Here is a 20694-nt window from a genome sequence, read left to right on the forward strand (position 1 = left end):
TCAAAACTATCTATTGCGTTTCCTTCACCCAGTTTATGTGTATTAGATAATGTTTCATCAAGTATCTAAAGAAACACATAAGCAGCCAGGAGGAATTTTTCTTAAAATCTGTTCCAATCAGTATTTTACATCCATATACTTTTATATATACTTATTTATACCTATTTTTACGTTCAAACATTGTTCTTTTTTCTCTTCTCCTAAAGAGAATTATGGAGTATTATGGTTATGCAACCTATCATACACATTTGTGCATTTCTGTGAAGGGCCACTGTACATAATCTTTCAAATTGAATTTTCTTCAATATTCACCAAGAAATGACAATATCAATGATAAAACTGAAAAAAGTAATACTTTAAATTATATTATTATTATATTAAATTATGGCATTTTAAATATTACGTTCTTCTTCCTTTAGTTCGCTTATCTTCTACAGATGTCGATGGTATCGGGTATTCTTGGGTAAAGAAGAAAACTGGTATGCCATTATTGTTTGTAATTGCAAATGTCAAACGAACGCAAAGACATGGTAGCTGTGTTGTGATTATTTACTGTACATATGCGTGATAAATCAACATATACGAAAGTGTACTGTGTGGAATGTGTTAGTGAAAATCTTCGAGGCACTTATTTACTGTTATATTTGGGTAAGTAACTCTAAGCTTAATTTATTATTAATGAGTGCTGTTTATGTGAGCTTGAGAAATTTTCGTGTAGTGTATGGACAATTCTGTTTGTAATTCAAGTACATACTTATCAATTAATATTCTGTATGACTTGTTAATTCCCGTTGGATATATACCTTCTTCGCTGTGAAATTTCTAAGTGCTGAACGCCATTCGTTCAGATGTAGAGGGTTTTTTTTCTATATTTGCTTGCCCTTTCATAGTAATAGTTCAAGATACCATGTTATTTAAAGATCGAGTTCTGAAGGCGTAAATTTATTCAGTAAATGCCCTATGATTATAAGTTAATAGGAGTATATCTGTAATTTTAATAATACATGAGGGGCATGTGCATCTTTCATGGAGACAGTGGGTATAATATTACAATATCCGGTATATTGAAGCTTGGAGAATATCTTGAAGTCAGGAATTCCATTATCTCTTTAGCTGCCTTATTGAAAGCTTGATAAGTAAACAATGCCACTTTGCAATTCGTAAATAGGTTATTGAGACTGTACTGAATAGGTGGATTGTAGAGATTTCGTAGCGACAATGTCTTCTTTGGTAAATGTGCAATAAAAATAGAATGTTCGCCTTTAAATGGGATACCACCGTGAATCTTAGCTATTTGAGGTTGTACTCATTATTTGCAAACGAACTGTTAATTACTTTCTGGATTACTTGATACCTACATACCTATTCATATACGATATTCAGTTGATTGAATATTTCAACCAAACATTTTGTTTCTGAACTGGTATTTTTTTAACGTGAGTTGTTTCATCTTATATCATTTTTAAGAAAAATCGATTGTACTGAACAGAAAAGATATGAACCGCCTGGGTAACCAAGGTATAGAATTCAGCGATATAGGAGGTACATACCTACCATGCAATTCCTGTTTGTTCGATATATTTATCAACAAATAATGAGATACTGTAGGCGAAGATGAACAATAACCTCAAACTTCCTTGAGTCATTTTTTCCATGGTTGATGAAGTGCCAATTTCAGAATGATAGTTGAATTGGTCGCTTTCTTGCAACCTCATTGGTAACTAACATTCAATTTACTGTTACAATGTTTGGAATTATATCGAACAAAAAATAATATTCCATGCTAGTCACATTCCACGATATTTAATTTTTCTTGAATCAATATGAAAAAAAAAATCATTCATAAGTAGGATAAAGCCAGTTGAATTGAATTAGGACACGTGATAATTTTGTTTTATTTGAAAAGCTAAGTTCGCCTCAATTTAAAAGTAGGAAATTGGCTTTCAATGATGTTTATATTTTACCAACACTCAAACCTTCTTTCTCATTTTTGGGTTTTGTACACTTCACCCAAAACTAAACTGTCTCTCTTCTACCCTCAACATATAATTTACAAGTGCATCAAACCGTTTAAAAATAGAACCTGAAAATAGTTCGATAATAAGTATTTGAAATAATGAACTAAGCGTATTCATTGTTTCTAATTGTATTAATATTGGCCATTTCTTCATTGTTGCGATAAAAGAATAGTTTACTGATGACTCGATTCGCAATGACTTGAGTAATTTTATTGCGAATATGCTGCAATATTCCAATTTCTTGGAAACGTATAGAGGGGCTCCCATTCTGAGAAGGTGCTAATTTGAGATTTTGAGAAGGTTCCTACCCTTGCTATTTTTGTATGGTTATTCTAAAAGCCATAAACGACTTATTTGCATTTCGACTCCTTTTATGGTTGTTTCTGTTCTGAAGGAAGGCTTTTTCGAAAATGGGAGATGACAGTTGAAATGTCAGATACCTACGTTACTCTATTCTCTAGTAACCCCTAATCGGATTTTACACATTGACAGTTGAAAAGTAGATACCCACGTTACTCTAGTATCTTGTTTCTTCTAATCGGATGTTACCCATTTCAAGATGCCAGAGAATATGGGTTTTCAATATTTTACTCATAGAAAATTCAAGCAGAATATCGACACAAAATCAACAGATCGTCCAAGAATGGAATTGCAAAGAGTTTCATACTTAATACTAAGTATGTATTCGCAAAATCGAAAATGAAAAAGGTTTTTTTCTGCAGAAATATTCAAAAAAATGTGTGTCTCCGTCGCCACCATTTTTTTTTATAAGAATCCCATTAACTCATGAACCGTTGAGATTTTACTCATATGGCATATTGCCGAAATTGTCATCAAATGATCTGATGATGCAATAATATACCTACCGGGTGTGCCATTTGAAATGAGGAAGTAGTAGTCTTTTTTGCAGTAGTAGATTTTGGAAATATTTTAGGGAGAAAGATCATAGTCCCGAACCCGAATATGCAAATTTTCAGCTCAAAATTATGATTAGTTTTCCATAAACGTTCAATAGGCCATCCCGGTGAACTATCCTGTCTAGAGTTCTGCGGTATTCAATGAAATTAATGAACGAGCGATCAAAATCTCCTGAATTTATGTGAGTGCATTCCCAATTTTTTCAATTTTCAATCAGTTCATCAGAAAAAGGATTTCCGACGAACAATCTGATATGTTGGACTATCGCTGAAGTAAATTAATTGCGCTTCGCGAAATCAATCAATTTGATAAATAATGTTCGGAAACTTAATATAGGTAACCCGTTATCACAGAGCGATAAGATGGCCTTCTATTGTTGTAGGTGGGTTGAAGATGTCGATTAAAAGTTTAAGGATGCTCATTTCATTAGGTCGATTGACGAATCGGGTAGGAGGATAACAGTGCCTGTACATTAATTTGTTCAAGCCTTGAATAATTCACATTGACGACACAGACAATGTGGCCAATTCAGCGCAATGAAATTATGTTATGTTTTTTTCGACACATGATGGAAATAACTGAAATTTTGAAGCCTGTCTTTGAAAAGAGGGTTTGAAACAACTTTCTCACTAGGTTCTTCAGTACTGATTAATTTTTATTCTGTGCAGAAATCGCTTGATCGATTATTTCAATTTTTGGAAGAAACCTTCGTATGGCAGTTTAAAATAAACTCACTAATTTTCTCTATGATTTCAATGATGATTCTCAATCGCAATCAAATTTTCTAAAACAGGTCTTTAAGCCAATTGTCATTTTTCGCTTTCTCATTTGGTAATATTTTCATTTATTGATATTCTGAATTTTCAAGTTGAAATACACGAAAACGTATGAATTTTTTTCAAATTACTATGAATAGATTGTATGTATTTTTTCATCAAAATGTAAAAATTCCAAATATGTTGAAATTCATCATTGAAGTGATTGAGAAACAATTGCAAAATTCCCGAAGTGATATAAAACAAAAACTTCAAAATCTCTTGTGAAAAAATTTATTGTTTAGGTTTTATATTACTTCGAAAATTGAAATATTCCTCAATCACAGCTCAACTATTTGATGAATTTTTTTCTTTATCATGGAATTACCAATTTTCCTAAAACATCATTGTAAGTCAATTGTCATTTATCGCTTCCTTAATTGATGATATTTTCATTTATTGATATTTCAAATATTGAAATTGATAACTCGAGTACGTATATATTTTTTCTATTACGAAAATTTTCAAATTCATCATTGAAATTATTGGAATACGATTGAAAACCTTCCAATACGAAGGTTTCTTCCAAAAATTGGAAATATCGATCAAGCTATTTAGCACAAAATTAAAACAGATTAGCATTGAAGAATCTAGTGATAAAGCACTTGAAAGTTGACTGTTTTTGCCAAAAATGAACATTGGAAAGTTCTTTGTATCCCAACCATTACAAAAATAATAAAATTGAATTCCGAATCCAATATTTAAAGATACTGAAATACTTAGAGGAAGTTCGATGAAAATATCGTTTTCGATTTAATTTTGAGTAGAACTCAAAGAATGGAATATCCATAATCGAATCGATTTATTCGAGACATTAATTTTTTTTTCTATGGATAATATCTATTGATATTATTATTATTATTATTGTTTCCACATGTATTGAGTGAGAGAGAGACAGGATTTCGGGTACGTTGGAATACTCTATTCCGATAGTTTTTGACTGATTTGTCAATCTTATAAATCACGTCATCAGCACCATCAGAGCAGTTGAAACGAGTTTTATGAATCGAAATTGACTCGTTCCAGCACGTCTCCATAAACTTTTTGAGCGCTTGTTCTGCGAATAGATCGCACACAATACTGATAATTTTCGAATTTTGAGCTGGAAATGGTCTCAAACGATAAGGTTCGACTGGCGGATAACGAATCTGAACGGGGGGATCTACAAATTTGAATCTTCATTTTTGTTCAAGAGCGGATACTATGAACAACTCGAATCAATAAATTAGAATCCTACCGGTAACTTTTTCAAACATCAGATGATTGATAACGATAGGACAGTTGTTAAATATTGTTGTTCGAAAGGTAGACAAATTCCGCCGAAAGAAAGTACCTACAAACGATACTCAGAAGTCAGAGCCGTTAGACCTCTTTGAAATTCTGCTTGATGTATTGAATAATAACATCGCTGACGTACCCAATGGCAAGATGATCTCCGAGCCAGGTAAACACGTCTAACACCTGCTGTTAGGGGGCAGCTGCATATTGGTACTGTACGAAATGTCCAGATGGATATATATATGTCACTAATTAGTTTTCAGCGTGAGCTAAACGTTATAACTCGGTTTATTATCACTGATAATACCTTTCTGCAATTTATGTCAGTTAACGATGTAACGAACGAAGATTCGTAATTAAAAAAAAAATAATGTCAGTGTGCCATCTGCCTTCCAAGCCTTTTAAACTGTAAAAGATGATTGCATTGAAATTTACTATCCAAATCTATTGATATAGGAGGTCAACCTGAAACGATAATTCGTTTCACAAGGTTGTTCATTAAGTTTTGAGGTTCGTTAAGAAAAACACAATATTATGGTTTGAAATATTACTATTATTCAGTATAGTCCACCTGAACATCAATATATTTGTTTTAACTAGATTCCAATTAATGAGTTCCATCCCTGAAGTGAGAATATGGAAGGGTTGCAAAATATGCTTTTCTCTATTTCAGTATCGTAATGAGTTCATTACAGCCTTGTTTTCAGTTATATTTTTCGTTTTGTGGTTGTCTACACTGATTTCCGATCCTAACAATCTTCAACACGTCAACTGTCAATATAATAAAATTTGGATATAGTCGAATGATTTGCATTATTCGCAATTTCTCTTCATTCTGGTGGTGTTAAATCGATTTCGTCACACATAATTCACGAATTGAATGCGTAATTATAAATTATTTCAAAATTCGACAAGTTCGATTCAAATTCCGTAATCTGTCAATTTTCGTAACAGTTACACCAACTGTCAAGATACAATACAAAAGTCCCTAGGATGTATAATCTGAATTTTTTTAACGAATTTCGATACCAAAACCCATTATTTACCATCCATTATATTTTTTGTTCTAGTAACTATTTTTTCTCTTCGCAGATCAATTTTCGAAAAACCGAAGTTATTTAAATAAAATTGCTCGTCTATAATACAGTGTTCCATGAGGTATAAAAATGTCCTATAAACATGGGCCCGCAAACGCCGTTTTCGAGATACAGGGTGTACAAATGTATACAAGTTTGATTTTGAAAATTTTTTTTTCATAGGACCCTCTCCTCCACAAGATATTTAACTTGAATTTAAGTTGTGTGATATGCAATCTTTTAATGGATATGTAAAAGGTGATATTTTGTCTGGAACACTGCTCGGTTTTTTCGTATAGACCTTTTTCTTTAAAACCCTGATAGTTTAGAACAATGTAGAAAGAAACTCTGGTCTAGGACTACATTTTTGTTTTTTTTGTAGTTTTGTCGTACCTGCTACTGATTCCGTGAAACAAATTGCAAACAATTCTCTAATAATCCTCAGGAAAATCTAAATAATTATAAAGATCCAGTTAGTAAGCTGCGATGAATAAATTAATTATAAGTTTTAGTTCTTATGGACCCAATATGTAGCAAAGATAAGATTCGATAGAGTTGTATAACATTAAGAAAATATTGGAAACACCCCGCGTCTCGAAAACAAAGTGTTTATAGGTATCTTTTTTCTTGAAATTTTCCAAGGAATCCCTTTATACACCCTTTATTATCAAAATCAAAAACGGGCTAAATTGGTTCTGATATATTTTTTACAAAAACTGTATTATGAAGAATCAATTCCTCAATATCCACATCACTGCCCCAGCTTGAACTGCTAACTCTATTTGCTCTTCCATTGCCGATTTTGCTCTTCTACCCGATACATCAATTATTTGATTGAAGGCTCCTTTATTACAGGATCTTTATGCCAGTTTCATAATCCATGCGAAAAGGCTGCCCTTGGTAAAGGCCGTTTCATTCGAAAGTCGCCTTCATATGGAGCTTGAAAGTGGCTCCGGTTTCATGAAAATATTCCAACCGACTTTTAGGGAAAGCTTTCGTTCATTCTAAAGTGTTAAATTTCCTAGGGTTGCCTACTCTGAGAACTAGTGATTTATTGGCGGAAATTGGTAATATTTCATAGAAATTGATATTTTGTTGAATTGAAATTGTGTGTATAAAGTGAAAGTAAATGTAGGTCCTTAATTTCAAATATGATAATTTTAACAAGAATGTTAATGGGTGTGGTAAAGGAAAACGTGCGATGGAAATGACACAACAGAATGAGGCTATGTTTTGTAGTCATACAGCATGCGTAGAGAAAAGGATCCCTATCTTGGCATAAAGGGCAAATATCGGGACTTAATGAGGAAGGACACTTCAAACCAATTTTTCTATCCTCAAAATTGGTTTATGAAAAACGTTTCATTTGTAAAGGAGACTTCTCACGAAAAACGAGACTTTACTTTCGATTATAAAACTGGTCCTTAAATCAAGTTATCACTTATTGTTGTTGTATTGTTGCGATAACTCTCTGACATGCTAGCAATACTAACTGAATATGTTCCTGATTTCCATATCCCTCCTCTGATATGAGTTAACGAACTTCGAAACGTCTGAATCATTAACTGTGGCCATCCAAGATGATCCCCTCGCATAAAAAATAATCTTCGACTTCCGAAAAGCATAATTCAAGACGGACGAATGTAAATAAGACCCGTGTTGTTCGGGGCAAGGTCATTATCGCGGCGCTACTAAAGAAGACCGACAGCTCGGACGTTACGCAAGTCGTATCTTCGAAAGTGCAATGTTACCTCATTAAAATTCGCAGAACAGTGGTAGGACGAAACGTCGAAACGTGGCAGAGAAAGCGTAGTTGCGACTAGAAAACAAACCTGTGTTTTTTAAATGTAAACAATGAAAATTTCTATAACAAATAAAATCGCTTTTTTTCCTTTTTCAAAAATATATAACATGATACATATATAAGTTTCTTATCAAACGTTTCAATTCCACAAGCCAAATCAACTAAGTGCCTATCTATCATAATCTGTGAACTTCAGGTAAATGAAATATTCGGTGGCCAGCAAGGTTTCCGGATTTAACACTATTGGATTTTTCCTTTGGTCACATTTAAAGAACATCATTTAACAATTTGAAAATTTTAAAAAAATCTTACGGTGTTAACCTTGGCGGCCACTAAATATTTAAATTATCTGAAGTTCACAGATTATTATGAATATGAACTTGTTGATTTGCTGTGTGAAACTGAAACTTTTCATGATTTTTATAGTTTGATGAGAAATTTATATATCATGTTATATATTTTTTGAACAAACGAAATTTTTGGTTTTACAAATGCGGTTACTAACGAATGCAAACAAAAATTTCTTCATTTTTGAAATAGTGGGTGCAAACTTCGCAGTTTAGGGTGCTATTTCTCTATTATAAATTCATAGATAGATAGATACATAGATAGATAGATTATAGTTACAAATGATATTTTTCGTGTTACAAATCGTTACTAACGAACTGCTATCGAAAGCAAAAGAAAAAAATGAAATTTGCTAAATGCTAACTTCGCAGTTTTAGGGGTGCTATTTTCTATTATAGTTAAGGTTAAAAACGAAATTTTTTGTGTTACAAATAGTATTTTTCTGTAACTCGATTTGCAAAAATATAAGAAATCTAATCAAAAATTTTATAATTTCAATGTGAGTATAGATGAGGTTTTACTTGTGCTCCAAGACCAGGGCCTTCAATTTGTCGTAGTTTGCCCCACTGAAGGAAGTGATGGTCTCTTTAAGTTTGATGAAGATGAATGTTGGCATGGAAGAGATATTGTATTCCATGGCAATATCTTCACATTCATCTACATCAACTTTCAGGATGAGAATAGTTAGTAAGGAAGTACTATCGGAAACAAAAGAAAAATATGAAATTTTGAAAGGGTGGTTGCTAACTTCGCGTTTTAGGAGTGATATTTTTGCATTATGGGTAAGGTTAAAAACAGAAATTTTTGTATTACAAACAGTTACTGATGATCGACTTTCAAACAGATTTTTTTTCCGAGAAAAATCAAACAAATCAAAAAAAAAACGTGAAGTTAGCTTTCCAGCGGAATGCGATATCCTTGAGGTACAAACGAAAATTTTGGTGGTACAAATAGTTACTAACAAGTTACTAATGAATGCAGAAAAAACTTCCATTTTCGGAAAAGTGGGTGCTAACTTCACGGACACGTTGAAAGCTCCAGTAATAAAGAAGTAATGAGAACTTTTCATTTCACGACATTTCCCAATTTTCTTTTATAACTTGAAAAGAGTTGAATTTATGAGGTTGCGATTTTCACCAAAATATTTTTTTTCACCAAGTCAGTAGTAGTCTGTTTGTGGTTCTGGTGTATTTAGTATGTAATTGTAGTTGAACCTAACGCAACTGTAGAAAAAGACAACAAAGGACCTCAACGTCCTACTTTCACTTATCTTCATTAGAGTGGTGCATTGTTGCTGCCCAAGCACGGAATACTTTTCTGCGTTAACTGTGTTTTCGTACGACCCGAAATCAATCGAACTGATGACCATTTCTCATCACGGCCCCCTAGACTTATCAATACAATATGAAGTAATTCACGTCCGTTACGAATTTACTATTATGTCCGAATAAATCTGACAACGGGGCGCGTTTGTGCGCGTGCTGTCGCCACCTTCGTTCCACAAGGCTGACAATAGAAAGAAGACGTACGGGTTTCTTTTTCTTCTCTCTGGTCAACTATACGCCATGTGTTGTTCCTACTGCTGACCGCTTTCTCGTTTCTTTTTCTGACCATAAACGGCATGTCGTACTGCATGTTGACCGCGAATCTTCTGTTTCTTCAACGTGCAAAAAATATTGACCGCGAATCGTTGGTCTCTGCGATAAGAAAAAGTTGAATTTTACAGGGGGTACGATAGAAGTGAGATAGCTAGGATAGTCTTATTCATTTCATCGACTCTGTTAGTATAACTCGATATACTCCTTTTCTATCAATAATGTCGATTAATAATGGGTGTTTTTTTTTTTTTGAGAGCTTGAGAAATAATAATACAAGGCAGTAATATTGTTGGAATAAATTTTTAATTCGGGTGGATTAGTCCAGTACACAAATACCAAAAAGGTGATTCTGCTGGAAGAAATTCCGAACTCATTGAAACTTCTAAAAGTTGTTCGGGGGTGTTGTGGGATGACTCAGTCAAGTTATCCAACACGACGACCCTGTGTTAACTTGAGGAGGGCCGAAGAACCTCAAAATTTCCGGGATTTTTTCAATTTGTTGCTCATAACCTCTAAACTAAGGAATTTTCGACCAAAACGTTCATTTTTAAAGTTGTAGAGCATTAAATTCTCTACAATTTTGTATCCACAAACTTTTTCCTAAACCTAATATCAATTGAGATACAGTCGATCGAAATTATAGTCCAGTAGACAAAGCAAAAAAAGTGGGGTCCGCTGGAAAAAATTCCGAACTTAATGAAACTTCTACATATTGTTGTATTATGGCCGAGAAAAGATATAATAATATCTTTTCTCGGCCATAACTCCTGAAGCTATCACTTTGCTACCTTTTGGTTTTTTCATACAAATTTCATGAGATTTCTGCTTCTGTCATCAGCTGAATACAACTGATGCACTGAAAAACCAAATTGTGTCTTTTGTCGGCCATAACTCCAGTACGCCTGGAGTTATCGCTTTGCAATAGGTTTCTTCATGCAAATTTGATGGAACCTCTGTTTCTGTTGAGAAAATCCTATCATTACATTTGAAATTTCGGATTGAAATAAACAAAACAATGAACTTCTGACTTAGCGCCCCCTATCGAAAGCAGCAAAAATAAATTTATCATGAGTATATTTTGTCCTCAATCAAGAAGATATCATCTCAGACGAGATCAATTTGCTCAGAAATGTTGAGCCAAACTGAAGTTACAGGCATTTCACTCAGTCAGATTTCTCCCTTTCTCCTACCCTTATTTGATGTCGTAAAATCGAAAGTGACAATTTAAAAAGATAGAGAATTTTTTAAGGATTACAGTGATGTTATTTTTTTTCAACTTGATATGAAACATTTTCGAGTAAATTTCTTTTTTCTACTCGACGATAGCTATTACGCCTCCTAGCGGTAGAGGTATGAACTTCAAAACAATTTCCAGTGTGTTTTTTTTGTACATTAGTCCATTAGTGGTAAAATTTTTAACCGCAAGTCTCTACGATGAATAGATCCTGAGATATAGCCGCTCACCTCGCTTATTTTGCCCACCCTGTACATAACTACTGGACTAGAACATTTCATGGCATTTTTTTCTGTAATTTGATATACCTACACAAATATTGTAACACATGTTGAAAAATGTAAACTACATTTCTGTGGTTAACTACTAGTTTTGTAACTATCCAAAGTGAAGAGATTTTTAATTATTCAACAATATAATTGTCATTCAAAGCATGATACTAGGAGTGTGAGAAAAACCAAAAAAAAATTATGATAGGGTGCTTTTTTATCCAGTCTTAAAATGAAGAGTCGAACAAGGTCGTCTCAATATTTTATAATGAAATAATAACTAGATATCGAACATGGATTAGAAATTAGCAAAAATGAGAAGCTTCGATCTTAGTCGAAAATGAAGCAGTACGAAAAAATGATCGTTGATATCAAACTTGAACGTCAGGAACTCGAGATTTTTCGAGGTTTGCCGAAAAATGTCGATGAACCTTAATCCTCTAGCAAACAGCTCGGCATGTTTTGTCGGAGGAAGTAAAAGCGGTCTTCAACGAAATTTCAGCGATAACAACTATCGGATATATTTTATTCCGTTAAATTGTCAGAAGTGCAGCTTTCTTCTCTTTCACTAAGTATCGACCGGCTCCATTGCGTAATCATTGATTATACAACGTAAGTTGGATAATTCCTTCTACGAGTTCGAGAAAAGATCTAGAGGGTAATTAAACAAATTCAGACCAATTTTTTCGAACAAACAAGTTTATTGCACATCTGCAGCGTTTCTGAAGGGTACATGTAACAGTTGAAGAAGTGAATTATATGCATTAAGATCTTATGAAAAATCATGGCAAGTGGTTGATTGCGTTAACGTAACGGAGTTATAATTCTAGCGCTAGCCGAACTGAAGGCTATTTCTTATTGAAAATGGAGAGAAAAGTAGATCAACGGAACAGCAACAAAGTTGGATATTTTTTCAAACTTCGTATACCACTTCAAACCCATACTACTACTACATCTAAAGCCTTACAGAAAATTTGTGGAAGAAACTCAAAATGCAATCATTCCCAGTCTGTCTATGATTTTCGAATTTTGGGTCGAGAGTTGTCTCAAACGATTGAGTTCAACCCACCAATGAAGAATACGAGATTAAAATCGATTCTATCTGTACGTCCTATCGCTGTGTATCGGTTGTCCCAAATTAATTGTCTAGTATGAGGATCTCCGAAACCCTCTGAGCTGGAAAAAATGAATGTCACATTTTCGGGCTCGATTTTTGAGAGAATTAATTTTGTGAATACCGTATCCTCATGAATTCTACTGTTTTCAAGCTATAGGAGAAAATTGGAAAATGGCTTGAAATGAAAAGTTCTCATAACTTCTTCATTACTGGTGCTATTAACACGAACAAAAACATTCTACAGGCATTTTTTCCAGTAGAATTCATTGGTGTATACATTGGTTTTTCATTGCAATTGGTTCTTACAAACTTGTGTTTTTTAAATGGAAATCATAAAAATAAAATCAATTTTTTTTCCTTTTCAAGAATATAAACCATGAATTTCAAACGGCAAATCAACAAGTACCTATCTATGGTAATTAAAGTATTTGGTGGTCACCAAGGTCTGCCTACTTAACACTGATTTCTTAAACAATTTCAAATTCATAAATGTCAAATTTCCATGTGACCAAAGGAAAAAATCTAACGGTTTCAAATCCGAAAACCCAGAAGGCCACTGAATATTTTAATTATTTGAAGTTCACAGATTATCTTAGATAGGTACTTGTTGATTTGCCGTATGCAACTGAAACTTTTGATAATTTTACAGTTTAATAAGATATTTATATAATACATACATTTTAATTAAAAAATATATACCATGATATTACCAATGGTATATAATTTTGAAAACGGAAAAAAACGATTTTATTTCTCTCAGAAATTTTTATGGTATGCATTTAAAAAAAACACAAGTTCGTATTATAACTTCGAAACTAATTACAAGAAGGACGATAAATAAAATCGCATCATACGAAATGATTCTTCCCGGTTCTTTCTTGACAGAATAACATAACAACCAAGATAAAATAGGAAAGGATTGTGCATCCTTATCTTTTCATCCATTTTTTTCCGTTTTTTTCAGAAAGATAAAAGAGATAATTTCGTAAAATTATATTAATTGAGATGACTTGTCAGTCTTGGTGACTGTCGTCTTGTTTTTTTATTCTAATAATAAACTTCCGGAATCGTTCAGGAAAATATTTTTAACTTTCCCTGAAATTTTAACGGTTTACGTTTTGGAATGTGAACAATTTGAAAATCGAATAAATAAAACCGTACCTGCGCAGTAGAGATTATTGAATGGTTTCATAAAAGATGAATTTAATCTTCAAAAATATAAAGAAAATAAAAATCAAAATATCTATTGAATTACATACAATTAAGAAACTAGAGTCAGGTGCTATAAATTTAAATACAAAAATTGAAATATAAAACAATTTTAAACATGCACGTGAGCATGTTTTTTCGAATTGATAGCGTCTTCGGAACCTTGAAAATTTCAAGCAGAATATAGAAAAAAATAAGGAAAGCACTGACGTGAATTCAGGAGATTTGAGAGCTCTTGTTTTCATGCGCCAACAACGCCCTTTAGGACCACATATTATATACAGTTATAAGGTCTACAAGGACTCGATTGGAGCATGAATGAACGAGCGCCCTAAAGATTCTGCGATAGTATTGGTGACAAGTAATCTTTTAAATAGCGTAGATATTGGTACTTCATAGTTCAAGTCAGTGTTTTCTCTTTTAGGGAAAAACTGAGGAACTTGTAAATTTAAGGGTTAGAATTCAAGTAAGTATGTAGGGGAGACAGGGGAGGTTTGATACACGTTCAAATTTTCCGCCTCGGTTCTTCAAAGAAGACGTAATCGCGTGCAATGCCTCTATGAGTGTGGAAATGGTGTCAGTTAAAATCTAGCAACGATCGCGTCACGAACAAAAGTTTTTAAGCTCAAAATGCGTTTTTTACATATTTCTATGTAAGAGTTTGCATAACAAACGTAAGACTTTATCTCTTTATCAACTGAAAAAAACTAACAAAATTCATTAGTTTATTCTTGATGCGAATTTCATTGAGAACATATACGCCAGTAGTACAGATCTTCAATCGAATATCATAATATGTTTACGTCCTATATTTTCTAAATTTGTCTTCTAGAGAGGTTTGATACGGTAAATCTCACCTGAAAATGAAAGTTTCAAACAGAAATGCAAAAACAAAACAAAAAGTGTTTGATGACTTGGACCCTGAGGACGAAAATGAAAAAAATTCGTCTTCTGATGAACGCCAAAAATAATGAATTGCAGTAGATGCAAGCTGGATCGTAATCTTCATCAGGAAATGGAGTGCCATTCAGCCTGTGCAGGTGTCAGTAGTAAAATAAAAATGTTTACTTGCGAATTATGTGGGAATTAGGTTGTTATGATAATCAAATATTAATTTCTTATTATTGATTGTAGCTTTTATTTCTTATTGTATCAATCCTCCCTTTTAGTGTATCAAGCCTCCCATGTATAGGGAGGTTTGAGATTCTTTGCACCGACAATTTCAAGAAGAGTCATAATCAAGGTTGAAATTTCCATTTTCAGTTATTAAATATTGCTGAACGTTCAAGCGAAGTCCTTAAATTTCACTCTTACATAAATCGATTGGTAAATGTTGAACACAAATTTTTCATTAACAATTTTATAAAAAATGTATCAACCCTTCCCAATCTCCCTTACTAATAGAAATCAAGTAAACAAGTGCTCTGAAGAAGGATTGTTGGTGCTTTTCCGGTGTTTTTCAGACTCGGCTGTGTTATTATGAGCCAAGATTAATTTCTCTTCCTGCATAAACTGAAACGAATTCACAGATGTGCCGCCAATAGGATAACAGAATATCGCGAGTCGTTAATACTTGAATAATGAATAAACGATAGACGGAGACATCTGTTCTTTCGTTATTAACGTTTTCTCCGCGATTAGGCAATTGAATCTCATTATTTCGTTGCGTTTTGTCGTCAGAATTTCGCTGTTAATCTCGAGCGAGACGGTTACCAAAACAGTTCATTCCGCCTAGTCCAATAAGATCGATTCATACGCGCTGGTTGTAGTACATTCGATACGTTTAATCGACTAGGTACTGTAAGTCAGTTTGCAGTATATTCACGACCGTTCAAAGTGTTCAAAGCTACGTCACATCGAATAGAAACGTCGCCGCTTGCATTTTTCGATTATCTTCGGATATTCGTGATAAAAGTGAAAGTGATATTCTCGGTTCCGACGTCTACTGAATGAAACACCTCAAGTCGGCGGTGTCGACACGTTAAAACGTGTACGTGCGCAAGTTTTGGTGGGTTTTCGTTCGGACTTTTCTTCCGATGCAATTTTTGAGTTCGAGTTTCGTGCCAGATGGATATTTTACGTCTGTATTGTCGCGATTCAAGGAGCTGTATGTTTTAAAGCCCTGCGACCACGTAGTCTTCGATGTGGGTTTGGATGATTTAGGAGCTTACGAAGAGGTATTTGAATTGTGCTTTACCAATTGCCTTCGCAGACTCGTATGTATCAATCTGAATATATCAAATCATCTCATTAGATTAAATCCAATGGCAACGAGTTGCCGTAATGTAGGTACTCGCTTACGTTGGATGTGTTACACCCAGAAAAAACTTCTTGTATCTAGATTTTTTGGTGACAGAATGATCATTTTTAGAGCTTGCAGATTAGATTGTCGGGATCGGATCGCAAGGGTTGAGCCTTCAAGAATTGCAACCATTTTTGATATTTTATTTTTATACTCTGCTCAATCAGTCCTTGGAGATCTTATACAAAGTTGGCAAATCTGACAACATCCTTAGGAGTATCAGCTAGCACATCGTGAGGATTAAAAAGTGGCTTGTCTAGGTGTGGTCCTTATACATTTGACAATGTTCTGTCAGCAGTCCCACAATCTTCCGAAGCTCGGCTCGTGGCAGCTTCAAAAGCTTCTTGTTGTAGGACATCAAAATTGCTCAAATATTTTAGCTTGCTGAATTCTGGGTGTCTTCCTCCAAATTCCAGAGGGTCTCTTTGATTCTCAGTTCCCACTGTTGGATCGCCGCCCTGTAATGCTCTCTTCCAAACGCACAGAATGGATAGGGTCCGCTAGGAGTTACCCTTGATGCCTTTCATCGTCATTTTCAATGCCTTTGAGCCACATTGCCCGGGCATGTTTGACTAACCCTATTGACGTTTTGTATTTGTTTATTTTTCGCGATACAGAAATCTTCTCCAACTCAAATTTAAGTAGACCATGTTTTTCTAGAAGCAACACTACAATTTGCTACAATCATAACAATATGGAGCACATTGGAAGGGTTGGTTGTGAGAGGTAGGAATAGAGAGAAAGATTCTCAAATGTGTTTTCAAACAAAGATTTATTTTATGTTTGATTGAAAAAGTAGTGGTTTTCAAAAAAAAATTTTTTCATAGTTTAACTGCAAACTCAGAGATTCCAGTTACATCTATTTGTCCATTATCGATCTCCCGGACTGCCATCCCAAAAGCTACCTGCCTCAGGATTGTAATATATATTTCTATAATTCTGTGGTTATTCCGTTCATTCTTCCACATCTTGTAGAACAAAATCGTGCGAGTTTTCATGGTTATATTTTATTATTCTATGTTGGTACTCCGAACTTTCCGCCACGGCTTTATCTGTCAATTCATCAATTTGCCTTAAAGAAATCAGTTCTGCCAACCAACATTTTTCAATGCAAAAATCACTAAAATATATTTACGGAAATATTTCATTAATTTCAATGAAAATGCAATGAATTAGAGAAAATAATGTATAATACTCGTACAGAAGGCTCATTCTACCACTCGTTCATTCCAAAACTCGCCACTTCGTGGCTCGTTTTTGAATTTTGAACTCGTGGAAGAATATCAATGCCTTCTGCACTTGTATTATAATATTATAAATAACTATGTTATTTTCAATATGAGGGAGATCCATTTTTTCTTTGAGATCAGATAAATTTTGATTTTTCAACTTTAACTAGATTTCTTTTGAGCAATTCAACTAGAACAAACGCTACTAGACTAGATTGAAGTCCAAGTTGCCACGAGCAGACGTCTCATAGTCATTATGTCAATGTCTTTAGTCCGTTCAAATATAAGTCTGAGTAATATAAACGAAATAAATAGCATGGTTTGCGCATAGGGCAACTTTGATTGGTCAAACCGTCATAAATCCTATCTCTCGTTCGTCCCGTACTAGAAACGGTTTTCGGATATGATCATTCGAAACCATCAGTGTAGGTAGGCCTTCATTTATTCATCGGCAAGACGGCAAAGTTTACGAATTGGTATGGAATGACAAAAAAAGTAGAGAAATTGGAAAAAAAATATGTGACGACTTGGTAACATTATGAAGTCGACCATAGAAGCTCTGGTTGTAACTTGTGAATCTTGGAGAAACTGACATCGAAGACGAAAGCGAATCAAATTCGAATTGATTTTTTTTTATCATTTTTCGCATATAACGTTAGATTCTTAACATTATTTTTTTATATTTAATTTTTATATCTTGTGATGTTTTGGATTTTATGATATTTCTTCGATTTAGAAAAATTTTTTTTATTTTTGTTTTTTCATGTCATGATTTTTGACATTTCAAAACCCGGCGCCGGCAGCAGTTTTTGTTAAGCAGATTTTTTGCAGAATTGAATGATCTCCCTCTGGCTGTTATTTCTTCGACGAGTGTTAATAGTTTCAAAAATAATATGGACAATTTTAGAATAAGTTAGTTTGTATATCACTTGTTATTTTGTATGATGAATGTGAGAGTTTCAACTCTTCTGAACTCTTGTCAATGGTTTAATAATAATAATTACATATATTATTATATTGATTTTCACACGAATTTAGAATTGAATTAACTTATAACGTTATGTGTGAATACATATTTTATGTTGAGATGTTCTGTATATTTTATTTGGAGATGAATTACTTCGACTCTGGACGGATAGTATCTCTTCGTATTCGAAGATCCTCCTATTTCTGCGCGAACTTGTTTATATTGCTCCGTCTTATATTTGAACAGACTATAGACTATAGGATTACTCAAATCTTGAAAACATTTCTTGCTGTAACCTTATAGTTCTATTTTTGCAAAAGACCAAGTTGAAGTAGGGGAGAGTGGGGCAAGTGAGTCTTTCGCAATATCTTCCTTGATCGGCAATATATCCGGCAAAAATGAATACAGTTCATGAGTGAATCAATTACCTCGTGGTATCAATGAAAAACTTTATGAAAAATAGTGAAACTTAAGTAAATATGGAGATTTATCGGGATACATCTTTAGTCTTGTTATATTCCAGGTGAATTAGGATTTTTCATAATTTATAGGGAAATTCTAAATATTTCATAGAATACATCATATAACATCGAACTCATGTTATTAGGCTTGATATTTAAAACGTTGCCAACCATAAGCGTACTTTGCGAAACATTAATTTCACTTCTTATGACACATTGGGGCAAGTGAGTCTCGAGTACTAAAATAATCACAAATTCATCCTATAAAGACCAACACAAAGAAAAAGCAAAAACAGCGAGAACCAAAGCAGTCATAAGGATTTTGAGAATGTTGACTTGGTCCAACATTCTCAAAATCTTTGAATAAAAAAGAGGAAAAGTGAATAAACTGCGAGGACAAAAAAAAAATTACCGGAAAACCACCAACAATATCAGATGAAGAAAAAAACACAAGATAACGAAACAAATTGATACATTTTTCATGAAGAATGAATAATGTGTATTGATATAGCGGCTGGATGAATGAAGAGTAGAAGGGCTCACTTGCCCCACGATATGCGGCAAGTGAGGCATTTGAAGTTTTTTTTTCAAGTCAGAAATTCTCATCTAATCAACAAACATTGTTTTATTCGCTTTTTTGAGGAAGTTATACCTCGTTAAACCTTGATGTGTCTCAGTTGCCCCGCCCCATCTACATAATTATACATTTCAGGCATAACTGGTTATTTACAAAAAATAACAGAAATAACCATCTATGATTTGTTCCCAACTATAACTCTTGCGATCGCTTCCCCCACCTCCGGAATTACGATTGGAGGGGTGTATCAGGGTCAATCGCGGGGAAGTATGCCGAGGTGAAAATGCCTCTTCCGATTTCCCTCGACGCCGCGTTTTCCGACGCCCTTCACTCTCCCTGCCACCCCTTTCGCAACGTTGACGGGTTGACCTTAGATTTCCCGGAAATGGGGGTGGCTTTTCGCCGAAAGACGTTTATATGACAACGAACTCTTTTAGTTTAGTCATCGACAAGTATCATCGGGATTTCCATTTATCGTTTTCTGATCGTAATACAGATGCATAATTAGAATATTCCGAACATGTTTATTCATTTAAAACGATAAAACCATACGAATTCTTGCGATTAATGGTGTAAGCGACAAATTTGTTGAACATATTCTTATAAAAGATTTCATATATTTATATTCAAAGCGAGATCTTATATTCTTGTATTTATCAGCTGAGCTGATTCCAAAAATGTATCACATCTTGATTCCAATTGGTACAGGGTGGACAAAAATACAATAGTTTTGTGTGTGCTCATAAAGTAACGCGTAACATTCTTTATTAGTTAAATTAACACCCTGTAGTTTGTTACATTTTTAGATTAATAAAAATAAGAAATAATTTCTTTCATATTCTATCTGCTAGACCACAAGTATCAAACATGTTTGGAAACAGCTCATTTTTATTAATCTGAAAATGTAAGAAGCTACAGGGTTTTACATTCAAACCAATTGCCGCTAGACAATAAGTATTTTTGATAATATTGTTAATTTAACTAATAAAGAATGTTACGCGTTACTTTATCACGTACAGGCTCACGCCTCTGTGACTATATGTTTATACCCTGTAGCTTACAGAATAAACCATTTTATTATTATTATTATTATTTATGCTAGGTATTACACACTAAACTATTGTATTTTTGTGTACCCTGTACCAATTGGCATTAACATGTGATACATTTTTGGAATCAGCTCAGCTAGAGTAATTGGAAAATTGGGACAAAATGACGATGACGTCATTACTCGAATATAATTCACCCTGTATATTAGATTATTATTTTAAAATACGGTAAATTAAAATCAAAAATCGACGTGTTTCAGCATTATTTCTTAGAATGGTCTGTTAAGCTAAAAATGAATTTGTTTCATACTTTACGGACACAGCGTATCTCAAATCTGTAATTCGAATCAACTGAACTTAATTTTGTTTAATCAAATATCATTGGTATCTGAGTTCATTTTGAATTATGTCTGTGAATTGATTAT

General features: G+C 33.7%; 1 protein-coding gene across 2 annotated transcripts in view; it reads left to right on the forward strand.

Moving 5' to 3' along the window:
• The first annotated feature begins 495 nt into the window (after nucleotides 1-495).
• LOC123676703 (GTPase-activating protein CdGAPr) overlaps nucleotides 496-20694 on the forward strand; it is an 83301-nt gene continuing 63102 nt past the window's right edge. Inside the window, exon 1 of one of the 2 annotated variants that reach the window (XM_045612833.1) lies at nucleotides 496-648. Coding sequence is in view for 1 of the 2 variants with exons in the window: in XM_045612830.1 (XP_045468786.1) it covers nucleotides 15721-15861 (141 nt within the window). In the remaining variant the exon portion in view is untranslated. Of the gene's footprint in view, nucleotides 649-15398; nucleotides 15862-20694 lie in introns of those variants that run through there. The other variant, XM_045612830.1, reaches the window with a different exon arrangement.

The sequence above is a fragment of the Harmonia axyridis genome, chromosome 3, assembly GCF_914767665.1.
Source record: "Harmonia axyridis chromosome 3, icHarAxyr1.1, whole genome shotgun sequence".
NCBI classification, from domain to species: Eukaryota; Metazoa; Arthropoda; class Insecta; order Coleoptera; family Coccinellidae; genus Harmonia; species Harmonia axyridis.